At 43.8% G+C, this 24,862-nt stretch overlaps 1 protein-coding gene across 1 annotated transcript in view; it reads right to left on the bottom strand.

The window, feature by feature from the left end:
• Nucleotides 1-24,862, bottom strand: part of LOC138293608 (adhesive plaque matrix protein 2-like) — a 562,975-nt gene that overhangs the window by 516,552 nt on the left and 21,561 nt on the right. Inside the window, exon 2 of the mRNA XM_069232882.1 lies at nucleotides 6,818-6,847. Within this exon, the coding sequence (XP_069088983.1) occupies nucleotides 6,818-6,847 (30 nt within the window). The remainder of the gene's footprint in view (nucleotides 1-6,817; nucleotides 6,848-24,862) is intronic.

Raw genomic sequence — 24,862 nt, 5'->3', positions numbered from 1 at the left:
GTCTGCTGCTGACGAGGGCCTGGGTAACCATCTTTCTGGTTTTGGTAGGGATCCACCTGTAGATTTTGCAGGGCATGTGGAGGGTGTTGAAGCAGGAGGACGAGACGACGTTGACTTGTTGGGTCATGGAGAGCGATGAGTCAAGGATGAAACCCAGGTTGCGGGTGTGGTTGGTGGGCGTTGGTGCGGCTCCCAGTGAGGGCGGCCACTAGGAGGCGTCCCAGGCAGAGGGGGTGGGGCAGAGGATGAGGACCTCTGTCTTATCTGAGTTTAGTTTTAGTCAACTGTTCTTCATCCAGTTGGTGACGGCCTTCATACCCTCGTGGAGGTTGGTTTTGGCTGTGGCAGGGTCCTTCGTGAGGGAGAGGATCAGCTGCGTGTCGCTGGCGTAAGAGATGATGTTGAGGTTTTGAGATCAGCCGATTTTGGCGAGCGGTGCCATGTAGACGTTGAAGAGTTTCGGGCTGAGGGAGGAGCCCTGTGGTATTCCACAGATGGTCTTGGTGACTTCAGAAAGGAATGGAGGGAGGCGGACTCTCTGTGTTCTGTCGGAGAGGAAGGAGGTGATCCAGACCAGGGCCTTGTCGTGGATCCCTGCGTCGTGGAGGCATGTGCGCAGGGTGTGGTGGCAGACGGTGTCAAAGGTGGCTGAGAGGTCCAGGAGGATGAGGGCTGCTGTTTCGCCTTTCGCCTTTGTCCAGGAGGGTCCAGATATCGTCGGTTGCTGCGATCAGGGAGGTCTTGGTGCTGTGATTGCTGCGAAAGCCGGATTGGGACGGGTCCTCCAGGTGGTAGGACAGTTGCCTATTGACGATCTTCTCAAGTACCTTTGCTGGGAAATGGAAGCAGGGAGATGGGCCGGTAGTTTTTGAGGTCCTTAGGATCTGCCTGGGATTTCTTGAGTAAGGCGTTGATCTCGGCGTGCTTCCAGATTTCCGGGAAGGTGGTGGACTCAAAGGAGCTGTTGATGATCATACGAAGTTGGGGGGCGCTCGCTCTGTTGTAGATGTAGTGCGGGCAGGGGTCAGACAGAGGGCCGGAATGAATGGTGCTCATTACTTTGGCGGTGTCGGCGTCGTTGACGTGTGTCCAGGAGAGCAGTTGGGGGATGAAGAGTCAGAGGTGTTGGTGGCTGCTGGTGGGGTCTTGTTGTTGAAGCTGTCGTGCATGTCTGTGATCTTGCGGAAGGTGGCGAGGGAGTCGCAGAGGTCTTGCGAAGGTGGGTTGTCATTGGTGCTGGAGCTGGGATTCGAGAGTTCCTTTACGATGTTGAAGAGCTCTTTGCTGTTGTGCGCCTTGTTGTCAATATGTTCCTTGAAGGAGGATCTCTTGGTGGCCCGGATGAGCTGATGGTGCTTGCGGATGGCGTTCTTGAGGGCCGTGTGGGTGGCTGGTGTCTGTTCCTGGCACCACTTCTGCTTGAGTTTGCAGCAGGCCTGTTTGGAGGTCCGGAGGTAAGTGGTGAACAAGGTTGCCTTTCTGATGGTGCTGTTGTGAGAGGGTTCTTTGATCGGGGCGAGAGTGTTGGTGCAGTCCTCGATCCATTGCCTAAGGTTGCGGGCGGCTGGTAGGGCTCAGGTGAGGACGGAGATCAGCTGGTCGTTGGTGATCTTGTTCCAGCCCTGGCTGGGGATCGGTTGTGGGTGGTAGTGGGTGGTGGGTTTATTGAAAGTGAAGTGGACGCAGCAGTGGTCTGTCCAGTGGAGCTCGATAGTGTGGCTGAAGGTGATGTGTCTGCTGGTGGAGAAGATGGGGTCGAGCGTGTGTCCAGCAGAGTGGGTGGGAGAAGTGACAAGTTGATTGAGATCGAGGTTGGCAAGGTTGGCGAGCAGGGCGTGCGAGTTGCTGTCATTGGTGTTTTCGAGGTGGAAGTTCAGGTCCCCGAGGAGGATGTATTCTGTAGAAGCAAGGGCTTAGTCAACTTCAACCACTTGGAAGCTGTCAGCGTAACTCCTGGCTAGCCCATAGTGCCTCATCCACTCCAATCAAGGAAGAGGTAATTTGTGGCTATCTAAATGTGACACTCTGACTCCTCAGGGAAGTCATTGAAACAGATTATACCCCTTTCAATCGGTTACTCAATTACTCACACATGCCAAGGCAGGACACAAGATCCATACTGGATTTCAATGCATTAATTGAAGCAGTTGCAAAGCAGTGTAAAAAACATGGGCTGTGGTAATAAGGCAGATCAAACATAATAAATGTTAGGACTCGCATTCACACACGCACGCTTCTTGCTGCACCCTCACAAAATAAATCAGCATGTATGAAAAAAGATTAAACATGTCATGAATGTGTTTACAGCACAGCACTTCCCTGTGACTTGTGAGGAAAACTACATTGCATGTTTGTTTATATTGATAAAAGCAAGTGTTGTCCCATTTGTGAACTGTGTGCCGAGTGGTTTATGGAAACATTAAATTCCTTCATATAAATCAGCAGAAGTGTTTGATGACTCATCACCAGCATAAGTCTGATGACTGTTCACCAGAATTCCTTCATATGAATCATCAGAAGTGATTGATGACTCATCCCCAGCATGTGTCTGATGACTCATCTCCAGTCTATAAATAGAACTGCCAAGGTGTTTTTTGTGCTTGGCTTCTAGTCTTCTTTCCCTCGCAGGTGTTCCTAGTTTGGATGGAGTTTCTGTGATTCTTTCTGGAGTCATCCTTTCAGTGCGAAACTTCATCAGAGCTTCCCTCTCTTGAGCAGATTACTTTTACAGCGGCTGTAGAATTTACAAACCGTATTCCATCTCCCTCAAATAATCTAAAACATTCCAAGAGAAGTCAGTTCATGAGTAATCCCCCTCTCGTTCCCCTGTTTTCAACCTTCTCGAAGTTCGTGATCTTTTGGTGCATTATGAAAAACATTTGTCGATGCTAAGACAGCTTGAGAAGTATTTTTAAAGGCAGCATTCAAGTTAAGTGTTGTGAACTCCTGAAACCATTGCTCGATATCTATGCAAAATTAGACGTTTATTCTGATTATTTTTGGAGCGAGTCTATTGTGTGAAAACAAATAACAAAAGACAAATTCATAAGTTTGATTTTATAACGATTTTGTTGTGAGTTACAAAAGTGTGTTTAATAGTTGAGCATTCAAGTGCGAATGATTATTGGTATTTTGCTGAAAGACTCTGTGATATTTGTAGTTCTTTTCTTTTTTTATTTGTTTTGGTCTTAGAAATTACTGCACCAAAGCCCGAGGCAACTTTCTTAGAACAAAAGTGACGCTCCTTTGTGAACCAGTGTTTTTGTTTCTCTTCCCTTCCCAAATCCCTGTTCCCTATCACTTTCCCCCAGAGACTATTCGCTCGTTCCCTGTTCAGTTCAGGTACGAGAGAATAGTGTTTAGGGGTGAAGGTTTTATTTTCTTCGCTCCCGCGGAACCTGGAGTTCAGGTGAGTGGACATGGTCTTGTCAATAAAGTAATCATCATTACAACCAAGGCAAAGAAAAATAAACAACCCCACCATTTTTATGAGTCTAGAAAGCCTAGAGATTCTAGCAATTTCTACTGTAACCCTATGTCTAGTTCTGAGAGCAAAGTGGTTGTATCCATTTTGTCTGTTCCAATCTAAGGAAATAACCCCAACCCCATACCTGAATATTGGAGAATGGTTCTGCCTGTTGCCTGGATAGCACTCAGCTCAGGAAGCTGAAGAGTCGACACCAGAATCAGCAAAGCTGTCTGCAGTGTGATATGCGTCCCAGGCCTCTTATGACTGGAATGCCCTCTAACTTCCCTAGGCCTATGAGTTTCTTATATAATAACCCATACAGAGTTTCGAGAACAGGCCAGACATAATGATGTGTTTTGTGGATAGGAATTGACTCCTGGGTCGGCAATACGAGTTGGCACATCATGTACCGTACATGGCAGCCTTGGACAGGGCAGAGAGTGCACGTTGTACAATTGCTGATAAAAGTGCAGCGTGAATTGTGTCTTCTTAGAAAGAGGCAGCTTATTATAATATGAAAACTATTAACTAAAAGAAGGCTTTGCTAAAAATATGAAAACAAATGTTATACGAATGTAAATGGCACACGCCATGGGCCTAATTCTAAAATAAGGATGTCAAATATAGGTGCTAAAGGGGTCCTACGACAAGATACCTCCAAAACTGATAACATTGAGTGCCTCAGTGTTGATCAGGAGGATGAATGGCATTAGTGAAACCAGGGCTGAAGAGGATTTGTGGCCCTTTGTTTAGGAGGAAGTTGTGGGCGCAAAGTTATAGGGAAACTTCTTTGTGTCATTGTGCTCTTCACCAAAATTGTGATTCTAACTGGGAAATAACTCCTACGCCAGCTCTAGGGTATATACTATAGGCACAAGGGGCATATTTAAGAGCCCCTTGTGCCTCCTTGCGCCACATTAGCATCATTTATTTTACGCTAATGTGGCCCAATGAGACCAAAATCCCCATGCCATATTTACAAAGTGGCACGACGCATGCATTGCGCCACTATGTAACCCTTTGCACCACATTATGCCTGCACCAGGCATAATGTATGCAAAGGTGACATTCCCCCGTTGGAGGTGAAAAAATGGCGCAAGACAATCTAACAAGATTTCCTTGCATCATTTTTTTTCGGAAAGTTTGAGATGGACTTAGAAGAAGAGTCCTAAATGTGAGGGAGGACACTCTAGCATCCTCTAACAATGCAGACAACAAAAGTCCTATGAGTAAACTACATCACCCCTGGAGGTAAAATTATGGCTAATGTCCCCTGGAACTTCCTGATTTGAAGAGTATTAAGAAGCAAGTTCCTAATGTTTTAAAAACCCCTACACAGGTACTCAAAGAAGTGCAAAGTGTATTCGAAGTTTACAAGCCCAACTGTGAATCAATTATTGTGTTTGTTTGTGCCAAGTGAAGTAAGGGGCCAACTGACTGAAAAGGGAGTATGGCTGAGACAAAACCACGGGAATGTAGGGACCCTGAATGCATAGAAGGATGTTTTATTGAATGCAGTTGCAGAAGTGTGGTTACTGAAAATTGGTTGGACTAAGATCTCAAATTGCCAACAAAGCAAATGAGAGTCACCAGCAGATTACTTAGATAGGCTTAACGATTAATTTGAAATGTATTTGGGCATCACCCAGGCGACACAGTTGATATAGAGTTGGATGTGTGAAATCAATTGATGACTATTGTTATTGGATGATAAACTAAACGTTTGCCTGAATTATTGACTGCATCAAACCATTAAGTGGTGTCTCAGCAACATTAGAGGGGACCTGCTGAATCTAAGATGATATTTTTAAAATTAGGAGGTGAAGGGAAGGGGCAAAGATGCTCTCAGCGAAAGAAACAGGAAGGAAACTGTGGGTGAGCTGGGGCAGGGCTGGGAGAGGCAGGGGAGAAGACCAAGGACCAGGAGGGTAATATTTTGATTTTTTGCAGCTTAGACAATGGAAAACAGATTGCCCTAATGTTGTTGCAAAGTTACCTATTTCCTCCAACGCACCTGAATTTACCGAGGTCACACAGAATCCGTACCCAGAATACTGGGACAGCCCAAGAGGTGCTGATTGTACCATAAACTCTTTCATTACCAAAGTTTAGAAAGGTCCTTATGCTTGCTTTGTCATAAATAAAACTCTCTCGACCTGGCTCATTAATGTTGGCCCAAGCTGATCTGCCCTAAAACACTCTGATTATTTGCAGTCGGTATTTCAAATCAATGAGTCCCCCACCACATTTCAAATCATGTTTCCATAACTCTTGGTCCTTCCGCAGACGTGCATGCTTTTGTCCTATGCCCTTTTCTCCTGAAAGGTTTTCGGGTCATGATATTTCCGGAAAAATATTTGCACTGCTTTGCACACTCTAGATAGAGTTTACCTTAATGTACCACAGAGCAAGGAAAATTAGGACCTTGCCATGTTTTGCAAGACTGATTGAAAATCATCTGCTGATAATTTAAAAAATCTTCTGAAGTACTTGAAAAAGTTCTCTCAACTTTATGATCTACAGGTGCTAGTGATGTGGGTTGCATACTTTCCACTGATCTTGTAAAAATAAAGATAAAACCTATTAAGAACTATCCCACATTCTCCTGTATTCTCTGAAGCTGGAAACCAAAGCTTCCAACAAGTCTTCCTGGACAGTATCACACTATATCACGTTTTGGGACCATTTTGTAGCAAATGCAATACTCCAGTTTCCCCTGACAAAAAGGTGTGAAGAACAATGTATACTGTTTTGTGCAAGGCATTCATGCTATCAATAATTTGGTTATCTCTAGCTTCCCCAGTGGTCCCCAACACTGCTACCGTCCCTGCAGCCACACAAATGTCAAATAGTTAACCGTGGTGGATTACTGTTCCACGTTCTTCACCATATACGTTCGTAAAGAGAGATCATTTCTCTTTGCATTCTCATTTGGCACATCCCAAGTGATGGAAGCTCTGTCAAAGCTTTACAGAGTCCCCTTCATCTTTTCCTAACCTTTAAAGAAATTTTTCCAAACTTGATCTTTTCCTGGAATCTCCATTTTTGTTCAATATGTTAATGATATCCTTTTTGCCTCAGTTACTTTAGACAGATGCAAACACGACTCTGATTATCGTCTTACTGAACTGCCTAATAAAACACACAAAACAAAAGTATATTTTTTTGTTTTATATATATATATATGGCTGTTTCTTCGACAGTTGCAAGGTATTTCTGTGTAGGTAGGGACCTTTTGTGAAAATTTACAATTGAACACTCCTAAAAAACCACCATCGTGAGTTTCGGCTGCCCTGGAAAATATTGCACCTTGTTTTGACTTAAATAAATCCACATAGATCAACGTACCTGGAAGAGGCCAGCTGTACCATGGGAAGCCTGTAGAGGAGAGAAGAAAACATGACTGTTATCATCAGGAGGTGGGAAGTGGAAGAAGTAACAGTGGAGGTGGCCGACGCTGAATATTATTGAGAGACAAACAAGGAGAAGGAAGACCATGGACAGCTGAAGAGAGAAGCACTAGAGAGAGCTGAGTAGGAAGAACAGAGAGTGGAGACAGCGTAGCAATAAGTGAGTGAGATCAGAGATTACCACTGAGAGGATGGTAAGCAAATGATGACAAGTAATAACATAGTGCTGTACACAAAATGGGAAGGTATATGAATATGGAAAGATGAGTAGTGAGAGAGATCTGATAGAGTGCAGAGGATGAATGGGAAACTTCTGGGAAGCAGAGCAAGAGTGGCTATGTACACATAAAGTAATTAGGGACGACTACAGGAGAACAACAGTTACTATAGAGACCATGGGTGTTAACCGGTCCAAGTAGAGATCTTGGAGAAAAGCCTGAGAGAAATATTGAAGAAAGAGAGAGGATTAAAAGAAGGTTGAGATAGAGGAAAACACTAGTGAAAACATAGGAGTTCCTGTGCTTGCAGGACATGTTTGAAGATCAGACTAGAGACAGTTAGGAGAAAGAAAGTGGACTCTGATAGTTAAGGAATTATTACTAAGGAGATCTCTTTGGAAAAGAAGAGAAAGTACTGAAGAGCAGCATGGAAACAAGTGAGTAGAATGTGAGAAATTGCAACCACTGGAGGAAAAACAAAGGCGAAACAAGCAAAAAGAGAAACAGAGCTGTAATAATGAAGACTGGAGATGTCTGTGGATTGAAAGGCAGGCCCAGAACACCAAAGAGGATAACTCTAAAAGAACAAATAGAGCTAGTTAGGAAGCTAGGAAATTGAAGACAAATGAGGCCTAAAAAATGCAGCCCAGTTTTGGGGATTGGCATTATTATTATAGATGATTGGCCCAGAAAGGTAGGGGTGACCAGAATGAATACACAGTGCAATCACTGCTTCTGAAGGTTCTCTGCTCTAGCACTGGATGTGTGAGGAGTTAGTGTGTCTCATCTCAGGGCTCAGAACCACCGTGGCATAAAAAGTCTGTTGGACTTGGTCCTGTCTGCAGGGTCACCCCTAAACGTTTTGCTTTCACCCATCCTATTTTCGCTGAACATGTTTTTGTTGCCCTTATGACTATGTGCACTTTACCACTGCTAGCCAGTGCTGAAGTATGTGAGCTCATTGTAAAATCAGCTTACATCTAATTGGCACATTTATTTCACTTATAAATCCCTTGTAGAGTGGTATACCTTATACCGTGGACCTGTAAATAAAATGCAGCAACTATGTGCCACCCCCTTAAGTGGCCACTTAAAACATGTCCCAGGTCTGCCATTGTAGCCTGAATGCAGTTTTAAACTGCCAATTCGACTTGGCAATATAACCCCCTTGCCAAGCCTTAAACTCCCCTTTTATTGGATATAAGCCTTCCCTAAGGAAGGCCCTAGGCGGTTCATATGGCAGGGTGCATTACAATTAAAAGGTTGGGCATGTACTTTTAAGTTTTGCATGTCCTGGTAGTTAAAAACTCCTAAATTTGATGTTCACTACTGTGAGGCCTGCCTATCCCACAGGGTAACACTGGGTTGCCTTATTACATTTAATAAGTGCTAACATTTCATTAGGAACAGGTTAGCATTTAAGGGATCTATGAAATTGTAATTAAAATTCTTTCTCTAAGGGTAAAGCCAGTTTTTAAATTACAATTTTGAAAATGCCCTTTTTAGAAAGTTGGAAAAACAACAAGGTGATGGATGGAATGCATGAGTTAATTTCAGCCACAGACGATCGTTTGCGGCCATATCCCAATCCATGAAATTTCACCCAAAATTTCTCCTCTGCTTAGACCCAGCCAGCTTGCAAATCAGTACATCTTGTAGGTCATTCAGAGTTTTCATATTCCCCTGGCTCAGCTCACAATCGGATCCCAGGCCTGTTGTCACCCTGCTGTGTCCAGTAATCACACTGTCTCCAGAAGCAGGAACAAGGCGGCCCATACACAAAAGGAGCAATTAGTACTACTTCTCCCTTTGCTGAGGATGGGGTAGAATGCTCTGTAGCAATCACCAAGCTGTTACACTGCACCAGGGATGGGCCTGCCGAATCCCCTTGGACAAAGGGGGGTGCCCAGACAACTCAAGTCAAACCACCGAGGGGCTGCCTTTTGAAGATCCAGTGTGCAGGCCCCTGGCAGTGATGTCAGTGAAGGGTGGAGCTGAGACCCCAGGTGCTGATGTGACCTGTGGCTGATGATACGCCATTTTGGATTGTCCCAACATACTGTGCAGGAGGGGTGGAGAGGTGATGTTGCACCCCAGGATTGGTTAGGGGTGCCTGTCTTCTGGGTCCTTCCTCTACACTTTATAAACTTTGGCACATGAGGAAGACTCTCTTCTTGCCTGCGGATTTGCCACCTGCTTTGCTGTTGGATCCTATGACTGCAATGGGGAACTGGAAAGAGGAACCCCCGGACCGCCACTCATGTCTCTGACCAGTTGACCCCAGGACCAGTGTGTCTCCCGAAGGGCCAGTGAAGCTGGCCCATTAATCCCCCTGAGGACCCGCTGGGGAAGCCCTGAGTGTTTCTGCACTCACCAACAAAGTCACAAAGAAGAACTGGTGCAGGGCCAAAAGGACCAGCTTTTGGAGGACTGCCCTGCTTTGGAAGTGAGGAGGGTTGCCCCTAATGGACAGAGTTCACCACCAAGAGTAAAATGAGCCTAGGATTGTCCATATCGGCCCAATGGGCCCGAGTTATGGCATTTTAAGGATTGGCAACCTTTGACCTTCTCTGCCACCAAGAACGTGGGGCTCCACTGCAGGTCCAGTAAAATTCCCCCAGGGTTAGCCAGGGGTTAAAAAGCTAAATCTATGTTGTTTGGGAAGAGGGTATGCGTTGAGCCCCATCCTCATGTTCCCAACTCACCTGGGGACCCCATCCATTGGGTGGACTCTCCTTGCAGGGGCCGGGACCCCATCCCGACCCCCGTATACATGTAATAATGGGAAAGCACCATGGGCCTTCCCAAGGAGGGGGATAGGACCCCATCCCTGGGCCCCTTGAAGCAGCCCCAACATTGCCCTTCTGCTCGCTGGAGTGGGCAGACACACAGGAGGACTGCTGGCTCCCGCTGCAACATCAAGAAATTTTGCCAGTGCGTGGAGCTGGCAAGGGCAGCCAGGGTTGGGCTCTAGAAGCTGCCCTCCAACAATGACCATCTTTGGATGTCCACTGGTCACCTCCACCAGAAAAAAAATGAAAGATGCAGTGCGAGGCCGCATACTACATCAAACAAAGGGAAACCTTAGTGCAGCTCTCCCCAGCACTGTGGGAGAGCCGCTACTATGTTATTCACTGCACTCTGGGAAACGTACTCCATAATGCATTGAGGGGTCTTTCATTTGCTTCATATTTTTGCTCATAACTCAGCCTGTGGTGGTCCTACATGATCGGACCATCGAAGCATGCTCTTTCTCCTTGGATCATCTATTGGGTCCCCACCTTTAGTTGGGGGACCCCAAAATCATCATCTGTCCCACTTCTCAAGGAATTTCTAAGCTCTCTCATGGCTGGAGTTTTTTGCTTTACAGCTGAGGGTAGTTTGGTGTCTAGAGGCCTGGTGTATGTTCACATTTTAGAAGACCTGAAAGGCCTGAAGGTGTATGCACTGCACTCTCTAGGGGTTGAGAATATAGTTCCACTATAATGCCTTTTAATGTGATTACATTGTAATGATTGCATGGAGTTATGACTGATATGGGCTGAATGTATAATTACACTGTAATGTTTTTCACCATATTGCTTTCACGTGGTTACGTCCTCTAGGGGCTGTTTATATGGGTGCATTACAATGCTGTCAAGTGTATGAAAGAATGCACAGATAAATGTTTTTATTGAGTTTGCATGATGATTTGATATGTTTTATCAATCCACCATTTTTCAAATTACTACAATGATTCAGGCCAAAGTAATATCCCTATTACACCACAACTGTTTGAACACACTTGATGTGTTTGCGCGATCCCGTTAGGGGGTCACCCGTGGGTGTACAACATCAGCTATGGTATGTTTTATCTGTCATTGTATATCTGTATATTATTGTGTAGTATTCAGTAGTGTGTGTAAGGAATGGACTTCACTTTTTCCAAAGAAAAAGTACTGACTGGACAAACATTTATTGAGTGTTATTATTGTGTGCCAGTGATCCGTGATTCCTAGCCCCCGACCTCCCTTGAGTAGGCCTTAGACTTCTCCACCTCGCTACCCTGTGAGAGTCAGGCACTACAATGGGGTGTTTGATTCCCACTGAGGACAATTGATTAACTATTACTTGTGCTGGCCACACAACTAATAGCCCAATTTCCAACAGGGGGCAGTCTCTGGTCTTTTAGAGGGGTCCCTTAAATTTCTGTCCATTGCTCTCACCCGTTCTGCAAATACGGGTGTTGTTGCAGATTCCCAATATTTGTCAATATCCTTTTTTGCTATAGCTGTACCTATGACCAGCAGTTTACTTTCACCACAGCTGCCCCCAAGATCATCTAGTATTCCCAGAAGGACAATCTGTTATGTTATGTAAATTTGTAGAGCGCAGCTAATCACTCATGAGGGTATCGCAGCACTGAATCCGTGGCGAGCTTTATGCCCAATATTTTGTGATGACTGAACAGTCCTCTTTCACATGACACCGGTGACCCTCCACAAAACTACATCTTAAGCAACAGGTTGAGAGAATCTTACCAGCATGCCATAGTCTTTTGGAAGTGAAATAGACTAATGTAATATTTTACTTGTGAATGTTTAAGGGGCTGATTCAGCCAGACCAGTGGGCAACTCTTAACATCACAGTGGTCACTTGTGAAAATGTTTGGCAGACTGCTCCATCACAGATAAAGGCCACCCATCAAACTATTACAAAGTTTTTCACTTTTCAAAAACAAATCCCCAAAGCATTTGTTTTTGAAAAATGAAAAACTAACAACCCCCACAATATGGGAGTATTTTATTTTACTGTTCCTTACTACCAGGGTTACCTGGAAGTGACAGACAACAAACAAATCCATCCAATCGCCCACTCTAAATTGGTCTGGCAGATTGGATGGCTAACATCTGATGGTCCACGCTCTGTCAGCACAGGAGCATATTTCTGATGGAGTCTCTAAATTGTGTGGGAGGGCCTTCTGTTTGGTGGAGAGGGTATTCCATTGCCATTACGATGGAGTACCTTCTATGCAAAACTTTGAATCTGCACCTTAGTCTAGTCTAACTAACCAAATCTCTCAAGAAGTTATTCTGACATCTCTCCAATTGCTTTCACCCAGCAGCTCCACGTAATCCTCCCATTTCACATTAAGGTCTTAGAGTTGGTCAGGTGACTTAATTCTAAGTATTTGCATATGCAAGATAGACATCCTTTGCCCAGCGGACCCATCACCTTAGCCTTTGTTTGGTTGAGTTGAATTCTAATGGGAGAGAATCCACCAGGTGTGGAGACTCCCCCTCAACTGCAGGGCCTCCACCATGAGTGCTGGTGAGGAATCAGGCCCGAAATCTGTAAAGTCTTCATTCAACCTTGTTTACCTAAGGCAGGGGTAAAATATATTACAGGCAAAGGATTTTAGTTCGACAAAATTAAACCTGCTCAGCACCAGGATACCCTTGTGGGGGATAGTGCACTTTACAAATACACATAACATAACCATTCTGGGATGTGATTAAATCTGAATCTCAACTTGCCCTTTTCAAGAATTACTCACCTTTTCAGGTTATACTGGGATGCGATTCACTATTGCCCATTCTTACTGGCCTGTCGATAGTAATGCAGACATCTGATAGGCTCTGCTTCCAGTCTGACTTCAGAAATGATCATGGAAGATGTCTGCAGTGCTGCCCAGAAATTGTAGATCATACTTAAAACCTTATCCAGCTCAGGCATTTTAGCCAGTGATTCTCTGCCTTCTGGGACTTGTAATTTTGTGTTTTCTATTTAAATGCATTCTATAATTTTCTGCATGCAAATGTTGTTTGTTAAGAGGCCAGTACTGTCTGCAAGAATTCCATTTGACATAGGACATCAATTATGATTGGAAGTTGCCTGGCACCCAGTCCTTGCAGTCTTTCATAGGCCGGTTAGGGAGAGGCAGCCATGCGTGCAATAAAATGCAAATTGTGGTAGCATAACCAAACATCCAGGCACAGCTCACAAAGAGTATATACCAATAACAAAGTATTAAAATTATTTTTCAAATGGAGTACTTTGATTACTTCTCAGGACCTGACAAATAAACTCATACAGAAGAGGTCAAAGCAAGGACATTGACAGCTGACCCTCAAACTTTCCAAGCCTGCAGAATTTCTAAAAGTTGAAAGGACTAAAGGTGTCAAACCCAGTTGAATGTGTCTATAGGTCTTCTGGACATTGTGAGTGGGAGAAGATTTAGATCTAACATTTGTAGCAGGTGCCTACTTTGAACATTGCATTGATTTCTACATCAGAGTGAGACAACAAATGGATCATATACAATTACAGGAGGAGACCTCAAAAGTATTAGAATTTCAACAAAAGTGTCTTCTGTCATCTTCTACAAACACCTCACATGGCTTAGTTTTAGTTACTACTCAAATGTATCAAACACTAATGCAAAATATTTCTAGGAATCACAGTGAAGGAGCTTCATTTTAAGGAGCCTTATCTTACAAATTAAACAGAGGCAATAGAATTGTGTCTGACTGAAGTGGCCAAAGGTAAACGAAGGATGAGAGAAATGCAAGAAAAGGATTAGCATAATTAGTCTTCTTCTTCTCCGTTAAACTTTATTTGTCTTTACATCAAACATAAAAGTAATATAGATAATCAGTCAAATCCATTGAAAAATTGTTTAGTCATCAAATACACAGTTAAAATGATAAAATGATGTATAAAAACATATAAAAGGTAATGTCTAGTAGATTTCTTCACTAACAAAAGTAATCAGTTCCCTTATTGACCCCTGCTCTCTAGCCAGCTTAGTAGCTGCCACTCATACCTCATATTTCTGTAAATGCTGCAAGTAAGCAGGTCTACATTAGGCCGGGGCAGAGTTCTTGGAGTTCTGCTATGCGGAACTTTGCAAAGTGCTCAAAATACTCTGCTGAGCTACACGGAGTCCCAGGAGCGGTGGAGTTTCGGTAAGTTGCGCTGTTCGCACTGATTCTCAGTGCCAGGAGTTTCTCCCATGCTGTACAATCAGCACAAACAGCATCACGCAGATTACCCTAGGGCACTAAATTCTTTCTGCCGCTTAAGTAGATTTTCGACTCAAGCGACAGCTCCCATAACGCGATCAGTAGCTTTCTCATCGCGAGCGGTCGCAGCCTACCATGACCACCTGCGTTCAGAAATCTCACTTGTGTTTGCCAACTTATCCAATTCTCTTGCTCGCGCTTGCCAACTCAACTTCACAGAGTTGTTTAGAACTCTGCGTCTGTGCGGAGTGGGGAAAACTCTGCAAACTCCACCCACCTCTAGTCTACATTGCCTAAAGTGATATTTACACAGCAATGGTTTGATCAATCTTGATCTCACATTATCATGAATGTTGCAAAAAGAATATCAAAGATTGTTCTGAGATGCCACCACAAGGACAATGTGATAGCTGTCTTGAACAATCATGCTACCCTGGAAAAGTCACTAATCCTTGGCTGAATTACATCTTAATCAGATTAATACAAACCTGTTCTGCTGGGTTTGTTGTAAAAACTGTAAACTTTGCACTTGTATAGCGCACTACTTACCCGTTAGGGTCTCAAGGCCCTGTACGCATACCGCTGTGGAACCCCTCCTGGCTTTTCCCTGTGAGGCGCCCACTCCTGGACAGCCCCAGGGTGAAGCCAGGCATCCAAGCGCTGTGAGGGCCGTTGTGGAGATTAAGCAGGCTATTGCCCAGAGTTACAGAGTGGGACCCATCAATTAGATTAGGCACTGAGGAGAGAATGATCTGTTCCAAGGGAATTGAGCCCAAGACCCGCCAAGGTGGAAATTGAACCCTGGTCCTGGGCCAGATCTCCGCATCAGGGTCTGCCGCTCTAACCATGTAAACAAATTAGTTGTAAACCCTCAGTAGGCTGCAAGCTGATGTATTACGTGTCACTGGTTTTGTGGCGCTGTATTGTATATCTTTGTTCTGCAAAAAGCTCAAGACACAGTGATTTTAATTCCCCCTTATTGATCTGACTCAATGGCATGGGGTCATTGAACAGTTTGGGTCTCTCGAGCATATTGCAGTGTCTTGATGCAGTTAGACCAGGGAATCTGCATGGCTAGGTCAAGATTTAGACAAACCCAAGCTCAACATGCTGTTTCATCAGAGTTATGAGCTTGGGTTCGTCCTGAGTCCAGACCCTATGCTAAAGAAGAAGGGGGCGGGAACTTATGAGAGCTTCTAAATAGGTAGACCCAGCTCTCTTCCAGGGGGTCCTCATCAATAGTCATAAGCACTGAATAGCTCCGCCCATTCATGTGGATCCAGGGGCACTTCCAAAATTACAGATATATCTATATCTAACGCTATACAATAGTACATCAAATATAAGCTTGCAGCCTAAAGGAAGACTAAAAATTTCTTTTAATTCTCATTTAAAAAAATAAGTAAATTACATAAAAGTTAGTCACTAATAGAACACTGACCCCCAGGGATCCTTCACAAACCTTTTTGAAAGGAAAAGAAAAGGGAATCTGTGACATTGTTAGCGATTAGGCTGCAATACAAAGCATAGGAGAGAAAAACTGGCACTGCCTTTTTTGACCAAAAATCCATTGGCAATCTGTCCAAAACCTTACATTGCGAGTTTCACTCAACGTCTTTTGACAGCCAGAGTATTTTAAGACCCTTATCTGACAGAAAAATATTTTATGAAGGTACACTCAGATCCCCACAAGGACTGTGTATTGTATCTTCCTGAACCTCACTCTCCTGACTCCTACACTCTTTATAAATCCTTTTCAAGAAGAATCTTGAAGGATAGACAGGCTACATGGGTTGCAGCACAGAAAAGAACTTGAATATGCTGTCAGATCTTCTAGAGGCCATGGAGAAGCTCATCTATGTTGAGAAGTATGACATCAAAGACTGACAATTTGCCTATGTGTTTGCTGTCATCAGGAACAACACCAAGACACCACTCAACAGTGAAAGAACCCTGATGGTCACAGTAGAAAAAGTTATTGAAGCCTCTGGCATCAGGTCCACAAACATTGAAGCCCCTCCATCAACATCAAATCCACCTCCGTTAACATTGAACCCAACTCTGTCTAAGCCTTTGACACTGAAGCCACCTTTGTTGACATCAAAGCTTTTGACAAGCAGAACAATATATCTGCCACCATCAATACAACTTTGACCAAGATGGCTTCAAGATCTTGGGAAAGAGAAAGTACCTACTTGTCCAAGATCAGATTATACTTAGACATACTAACCGTCAAGCCATACTCCTGAAACTGGATTATCTGGCACACCTTCATGAGGGAGCGACATCCACCTGCGTTCTCACCAGGGTCAATACCATATCAAAGGCCACAGGAATGTACATGTCCACATTCAACATATGAACATTGTTTAAGATCCAAATCAAGACCTAGATTTCCAAGAAAGTCTAGAGAACGAAACCTAACTACGCATTCTGGATCAAGAAGATCCAGTACAAGACCTAGTGGGAGGTCATAATCTTGGCATAGAACAAGATCTCCCTCATGGACAACTAACTTGAGATCTATTAGGGATTACTCTGGAACTCTGTCAAACATACCACGAGCAAGGGTGTCACCAGTTGATGACTTGAAAATAATTAACAATGTGCTGGTAAGAGGAGCAGCAAAATGAAACATTGCTATGCCTACTCCTACTATATCAACATCGGTCATCTTTGAAACACTACGTCAGAGGATATCATCAAGACCTCTCCTCCCTCTAGTTCCTGGTCTTTTTGAGCGTGCAGTTATGTTTTACACCTGCAGCAATAAAATCTGCTCTATCTAGGCTCTTGAGGAAATATAAGTTTCCTGACCCTCTTTTGCTCAGATCAGACGCTCCACCAAATTCTGTAATTGTAGCTTCAGCTAGGAAGTCACACACAGCAGCACCATCTTCCTCAGTGCCGCTGCAAAAAGAGAGTAAGAAAATAAACTCTTGGGGAAGGAAAATGTGTAGAACACCGGCCTCTACTAGGAAAACAGCTATTGCTAATGCTCTTTTAGGCAGCTTCCTCTGGGACTGTCCACAAAGATTTACACACAAACTTCATCAAGAGGACAAGCAAGACTTTCAGGAAGTCCTCAGCAAGGTTATGCTAGTCTCAAACCAAATAATTTACTTAGCGACTAATTTATCAGATTTATCCACTCATGGCTATTGCAAATGGTGTTTGCGCGAGGAGGTTGGTAATTCAGACTAACAGGTCCTAAGCCTGAAGTACAACAAAGAATCCTCAGTTTACCATTATTAAGGAATACATTAATTGGATCACACATGGATGTCGAAAAGTGGTGTGTGAAAAATGAGTTACCCTGAAAGCTGTGGGCTTAGAGAAGAGGAATGAATATAGATGGAGATTCAAGCTTCATGACAGATGTTACAACCCCCAGAAGGTTTATACCCCTCATTGGTCTCATCGCCAGCAACCACAGCAGCAAAGGCAGTATTACCACAAATGCAAAACCTCTAGAGGGTGAGGAGGACAACATCAGTGACCCGAAAACTCAGAGAAGCTTCCCACAAACAATGAGACACTTCTTACCCCAGCTCCATTAGTAATTCCGGTGGGAAGAAACATTGTTACACACTCTACAGAGTGGCTTCTAATAACTACAGACAGATGGGTCTTGAATATTGTTCAGAATGGATATTGTATTTGTTTGAGGTCCCACCCGTTATCTGTTCCTCCAACTAAAACATCAGTCTATCAACAGGAACTACTTCGAAAAGGTGGTGCAAAAATGCAGTGGTCAAGGTTCCTTTTCATCCAAAAGACCTGGGAACTATTCCATTTCAAAAGAGGAAGTCGGACCTATCATCAACCTCAAAGTACTGAACAAATACATAAGAAAAAAAAAATTAGGATGCTTGCATTACACCAGATCTATGCTCAAATACATCAAGGAGACTGGATGTGCGCAATAGATCTTCAAGAATCCTACTTCTGCATCCCGTTAATACCAAAGCATTGAGAGTTCTTAAGATTTATGTTGGCTCAAGACATTGTAACTACATAGTCCTGCTTTGCAGACTGTCAGCTCCTTAAGTATTTGCAGAATGTATAGCTGTCATTGCAGCAGATCTAAGGAAACAAAAGATATCTGTCTACCCTTATGTAGGGGGCTGGTTAATAAAAAGAACATTCTCAGAGGAAACACTGAAGCATTTTCAAATGTGCCTCGACACTCTAACCAAATTGGATGTTCAGGTAAACATCAAGAAGTCCACTATCCTCCCAGTGCAAAATATACACTTTCTGTAGTATATATAATAGATACTGTCTGAAAAAGTGTATTCTTCGGAGGAGCGATTTTGAATTCAGCTGACATGTCACATTTTATTGCAAACTTATCATCCAATGACTCAACAAATCTCATCCCTATTAGCATCAATTGCCTCTTGCATGCTAGGCTTCGCATGAGACCTTTCCAGTAAAGTATAGAGGACCAGTGGAATGACTTCTCAGAGAGCTGGGAAAATAAATAGACTTTGTCACAGTTGATCATTAAATCACTTTCACTGTGGACAAGATAAATGAATCTAATGAAAGGGATCTCATTCCATCAGGTACTCACAATATAAACTCTAGCTACAGACATCTCTATGAAGATGGGGAGCACACCTGGGCCACTTAAGGACCCAAGAATTATATTCAGGCAAAGAAAATAACTATCACATCAACCTGCTAAAGTTGAGAACAGTTCATGTAGCTTTAAAACCCTTTCTTCCTGCAATCAAAACAAACCCTCTGCTTATTCCGATGGACAACACAACAACAATGTACTATTTGAACAAGCAGGGAGGGATGCATCCAAGATATCTGCCCCTCAAGTCAAAGCTGTCCATCTCCCAGGTGTTTAAAACATAGAAATAGTTCCTATCAGTAAAACGCATGATTGGATTCTAAATGACAAAGTTGTGGAAAGAAAATTCCAAGAATGGAGATATTCTCAGACAGACTTGTTTGCAGATGCAAAACAAATGGCAAGATTACGCTTCTCAATTTTAGCATCCATGGTCAAAGGGGAATGCTGTGTGATAAACTGAATACATAATAAACCCCTACTGGCTATTGATCAATCATTTCAAAGCAAAATGCTAGTACAAGAACATGAATGTCAATATATAATTCATTTTCTATCTTTGTTAAACACAATGGTGGTCATTCTGACCCTGGCGGTCTTTGACCGCCAGGGCGGAGGACCGCGGGAGCACCGCCGACAGGCCGGCGGTGCTCCAATGGGGATTCCGACCGCGGCGGTAAAGCCGCGGTCGGACCGGCACCACTGGCGGGGTCCCGCCAGTGTACCGCGGCCCCATTGAATCCTCCGCGGCGGCGCAGCTTGCTGCACCGCCGCGGGGATTCCGACCCCCCCTACCGCCATCCAGATCCCGGCGGTCGGACCGCCGAGAACGGTAACCTGACGGCGGGACTTTGGGCCAATATCCTTATCCAAACACATTAATATTACCATCAGTGTTATTCAATATTAACCCATACCCAAGACAAAGTGTTATTTGAATCAAAAACATATATGCCTAAACTGGAAAATAAATTCAATTCAAATATGCATTTACATTCATATGCTAATAAGACAGTCCAGAATTCAGAGTCCCATCCGTTATTCAATATAATATGCTATCCATGCACCAGTCTCTGGATTAGCACAAGATGATGTGATCTTTCTCATGCCAATTAATAAAAAAGGATCACAGTTCAAAATGTTTGACCCCTTACACAGATTTTAAACAATGGTATTAATGTACTGTTTTGTGTTTTGCTTTGAAATGACTGATGGGGAGGCTGTTCCAGGTTTTTGGTGCAACGTGAGAGAAGGAGTGTCCTCCACTTTTTCGGTAGATGCAGAGAGTATGGGCAAGTGAAAAGAAGGCAGCGTGTAGTCTTTGCTGTGGTTGGTGGAAGTTCAGGTGGTGGTTAATGTACATGGGTCCTTGGTTGTGTAGAGTCTTGTGTGTGTGGGTCAGCAGCTTGAATTTGCATCTTTTCTGTATGTGTAGCCAGTGGAGTTGCCTGAGGTGGGGTATAATGTGGGTTTGTCGGGGGAGGCTGAGAATGAGTCTGGCTGCAGCGTACTCTATGGTCTGAAGTCTCTGTAGGAGGTGCGTGGTGATTCCTACGGTAGAAGGCGTTGTTGTAGTCCAGTCAGCTGGTGATGAGGGCCTGTGTCACAGTGCATTTTATGTGTAGAGGTAGTCACTTGAAGATCTTACATAGCATGTGCAAAGGGAGGAAGCAGGTGAGGAGATGGCGTTAATCTGTGATTACATGGTCAGCTTATTGTCAATGATGATTCCGAGGTTTCAAGCAGTGTGTGCTAGGTCTAATGGCCACCAGGAGTCGCTCCATGTGTTGCTGCTGTTTCCAAAGATCAGAACTTCCATCTTGTGTGTGTTCAGCTGTAGGCAGGTGCTCTTCATCCAATCAGTGACTCTTGACTTGCATCTGTGGCAGCTGGTTCTGGTGGTGGAGGGCATATTGGTGAATGAGAGGGTGAGTTGGGGGTCATTTGATGTTGGCCAGCGGGGTCTTATATGCGTTGAAGAGCTTGAGGCACACCCCGTTGCTCTTCCCGAAAGGCTTTCGAAGACTGCTGAATGAACGATGGAGGTCTTAGGGGGTTTCCCCAGAAATTTGTTATCTGGAGATGAAGGATTTTCCAAAGGTGTGTTATCTGAGACTAGAGAGTAGATATATAGTATCTTCTTCTGCAAAAAAGAGGGCTAGATCGTTTCTGTTCTCGCAGGAGGCTTCTGAGGCTCCATTAAAAGATTTAGGCACAGTGATATCTTTCAGAATTTGAAAATCTGCTTAGGAGAATTTGCAGATTGCTTGATTTTTGAGGAGTAATAGGCCACTTGAGCAACTCTAATTTTGGAATGGTAGTGCCTAACCACACTCCTATATTTGGCATTATTGAGTGCATCATATTCCTTTCTCCTAATTCTCTTTAGTCGCTTACACTCCTTTTTTAGGCAAAGTAAATCAGAGTTGAACTAGAGGGATTTTTTATCTGGTTTTCCATTCTTGAGCTACTTTATCAGGAGGACTGTATCCAGGGAGTTGGTAATCTAGTCATTGAAGCTTCCCGAAAACAGGGTGAATTGATCACACTGGGTAGGCCTTGCAGCATCCAGCAATCTAAGCCAGTCCCTCATATTCAACTTGGACCAAAGATGGCCCCTTTAGGCTGCTGTTGCTGAAGGGGGCACAGAGGAGGCATCAGACACAGTAAAAGAAAGAAAATAGTGGTTGGTCCAAGTTTGAGGTGCAGGACTATGTACCTTTAAGCGACATAGGTTGGTAAAGATTAGGTCATGGTGTGATCTTTATTGTGAACAGGGCCTATTATTTGTTGGGTAAGTTGAAGTGATGAAGGATCGCATGCGAGGGTCCTTGAGGCACCTTCAGTTCCATCCTCAAAGTATATATTAAAATCCACAAAAAGAGTAAAATTAGACCTTTCCACTGCTAGACTTGCAACAAGCTCGGGAAGAGTCTGTAAAAACTGGGAGGGTGATCCTGGGGGTCTTTAAACCAGAATCCCTAAGAATGTAAAAGTGGAAATGAGAGGAAGAGTAAATATGAGGCTTTTTCAATTCGGTATCTTGAGAGGGGCAAACAGACTCTTCAAGGAATCTTTATAGACACTAGCTGTCCTTCCAGCTATCTAACCTATAGATACAGTATCCAGGGGGGATAGCTTGAATCACAACAGGATCTGTGTCACTGTGCAACCATGTTTCTGTAAGAAAAAAATGCCTCAGGTTCCTAATCCATAAAAACATCATGAATATCAAATTTGGACATGACTAGGGACAGACAATTTGCCCAAAACAGATGCCAAAAAGTAAATATACTAATCAGACATGATTTCTTACAAGATGGTGAAGGAGACCAGCCACAGCGTCCTCACTGCATGGTGGATACTGTACGGTCACTCAGCGGATGACAAAGACAAAGGTCAGGGTTTTGCAATCCTTGCAGTTGACCAGCAGAGTAAGTTAATCTACTAATTAACCAATTAAAAAATGAGCAGAGTGCGTGGCCCGATCGGGCATGGACGGGTGCAGACAGACTTGCCTTTGACGCGCCTTTGGTGCACCATTCCAGCACCTGCTGCACGTGTCTGCGCTACATTCAGGAAAGAGGCCAAAAACATTTGAGCACATCTATACCAAACATGGCGGCCCACAGTGTGCAGCTGGGCAGGCCTGAGCGCTGAGAGGGGGCGCGTGCTTAATGGCAACAACTCTCCCCCCCAGCAGTGTTTCACTTCAAACCGTCCCAACAGTTCCCAGATCACAAAGATAAAAGCCCAAAGCGTTTCTAAAATAAGAAAATAATAGGGATATTGGGCGAGACAAGCCAGGATCAGCCCAATTAACTTTTAATAGATCAGAATAATTAAATATACCAACCATATTTCCAATTTGCCCATGTTACACACTGCCCTAAAAATATTAGTTTGCAGAGGCCCACAAAACTGTATGTTAGCTATGAAGAAGTCCGATAGGATAACACCTGGACCTTGGGCTTTGGCATTAGGGCTTTTGAAAATGGCTCTAATGAGAACTGCAGGGAGGATAACTCCTCAACTATTCTATCTGGGTATGAAGGCTGCAAGAGTCCAGGTTCTTTTGATCTTTCCACAATTCAGGCCTTACATCCATATAAGTGGATCCAGAAAAAGGTAGACAGAGCAGACATGTCAGCACAAAAATACCCAAAGTTTAAAAAAGCCCCAAGGAAATTCTCCAATGTACTTTAACTGGTGAAGATAGGGTGGCCACTTTCAACCCTTTCAAAGGTCTTGAACAAAGTCTCAATGATTGATGAGCAAAATAAAGGAACACTTGTAGATTCTTCTGATGAAGCGTAAATAAGACGCTGTTTATTTTCTTGAGTTCACAAACCACTTCTGAGCAATTTCCATGAAATCACACGCCACTTGAAGTCATTACCAGCCTCAGGGGAAGCTATAAATAAGACCCTATTACTATATCTAACTATAAAATCACTTTAACCTTTAATTTTATTTGAATTTCCATTTACTTTTGTGTAAAGTAAGATCGTATTACCATATTTGATTATATACTCACTTCTGTGAATTTCAATTTTTTATCATATATAACCAACTTAAGTGCAGCAGAGTAATGTATGCAGGGACTGGCTCTCCCCAGCCCTCCGTTGTCCAAGTCCCCTATCCCTCCCTCCTGATCTCCATAGTCCATTATGTTGCCACTGACCCTCCTTCATTCCCCCTCTCACTTGCCTGCATGGTCCATTGTGCTGCCTCTGCCTCCCCACCTGCCCTGTATGATCAACCTGTTGTCCAGGACCCTGTCTCTGTTCCCCTCCACCTTGCCCTCCACTGTCTGATTTGTTGCACCATTTTCCTCCATCCTGCCCCTTTGGTCCTTTGTGCTGCCATTGACCCTACTGCCTGCCTGACATGGTCACGTTGCTGCTCTTACCCCCCACCCCCATGTTGTCCAAGTGCATGACCCTGCTCCCTCCTTTTTTCCCTCCATGGTGCATTGTGCTGCCATTGCCCTCCCATCTGCCCTGAGTGGTCTAAAGTGCTGTCACTACCTCTGCTGCCTGCTCTGCATGGTTAACTTGATGCCCCTGCCACCTATCTCCTGCCCTCCATTGTCCAAGTTTGTGCCCCTGTTCTATCTCTCCTGCCCTCTAAGGTCCATTGTGCTGCCACTGCCCCTCTGTCTTGTCCTTGCTGTGCTTCCACAGCCTGTTTCAACTGTCCTGCATGATTGGCTTGTTGCTCCTGCTCCCACTCACCGTGGTCCGTTGTTCTGCCACTGACCCTCCCACCTGTCCTACATGGACTGCTATGCTACCACTGCTTCTCCCACCTGCCTGGTGTGGTCAGCTTGATCCCTCTGTTTCTGTTTCCTCTCTCCTGCCCTCCTTTGTTTGGGTCAATGCCCCTGTCATCTTCCTCCCCACAGCTTTCTAATGAACAACTACAGTAAAAACATTCTGTATTCAATGCAAAAATGTGGCACGTATGAAGTCATGTTGCATATGTATAGTTGTGTATAGGTCGTCTAATTTTGTCATGTTAATTTATAAAAAATCCACTAAATCTCTAGTGCATCTTGGAGAAAGTTTTGGATCCTGCAATTTTTGAGTGTGTGTGTGTGTGCATATATATATCTATATATATATATATATATATATATATATATATATATATACATATATATATCCACTAAAAAAACAAAGGTTACAGGGACATAATAGTCGGGTTCTGAATTTACTCATACAAAACCATAGACATTCAGCAGTTATAATTAGAGTTATTTCAAGTAACTATAATTTGCGCCCTAACTCGGGCCCTTGCCATGCACAGTTTTCTTATCAATAACTTTATTACAAATGTTGCAGTGATAATATTAAAAATGCCATAGAAAATGCCATCAATGATATAATATGTGCAGTGTGAATGGTGAAGGCACAAATTATAGTTACCTTAGGTTTTTTAACATAAAGTAATTATAATTACTATACGTTACTCTAACCACCAGCTGCGGAAAGGGACTGCAGCCAAGCCTTTATACCTATCCAACCCTGTGCCACGCACAGCCTTTGGCCAGGCATAGCGGGGTTGGCCACAGAGCCTGTCTCTGTCAGTGGGTCTGTGAGTGGGCGTATGAGTGTCTGAGTTGGTCTGAAAGTGGGTTTGTGAGTCTATTTGTGGGTCTGAGGGGGTGC

The sequence above is a fragment of the Pleurodeles waltl genome, chromosome 4_2 (genome assembly GCF_031143425.1).
Source record: "Pleurodeles waltl isolate 20211129_DDA chromosome 4_2, aPleWal1.hap1.20221129, whole genome shotgun sequence".
Lineage (NCBI taxonomy): Eukaryota > Metazoa > Chordata > Amphibia > Caudata > Salamandridae > Pleurodeles > Pleurodeles waltl.
The sequence above is the reverse complement of the archived record's forward strand: the minus strand, read 5'-3'. Positions and strand labels throughout refer to the sequence as shown.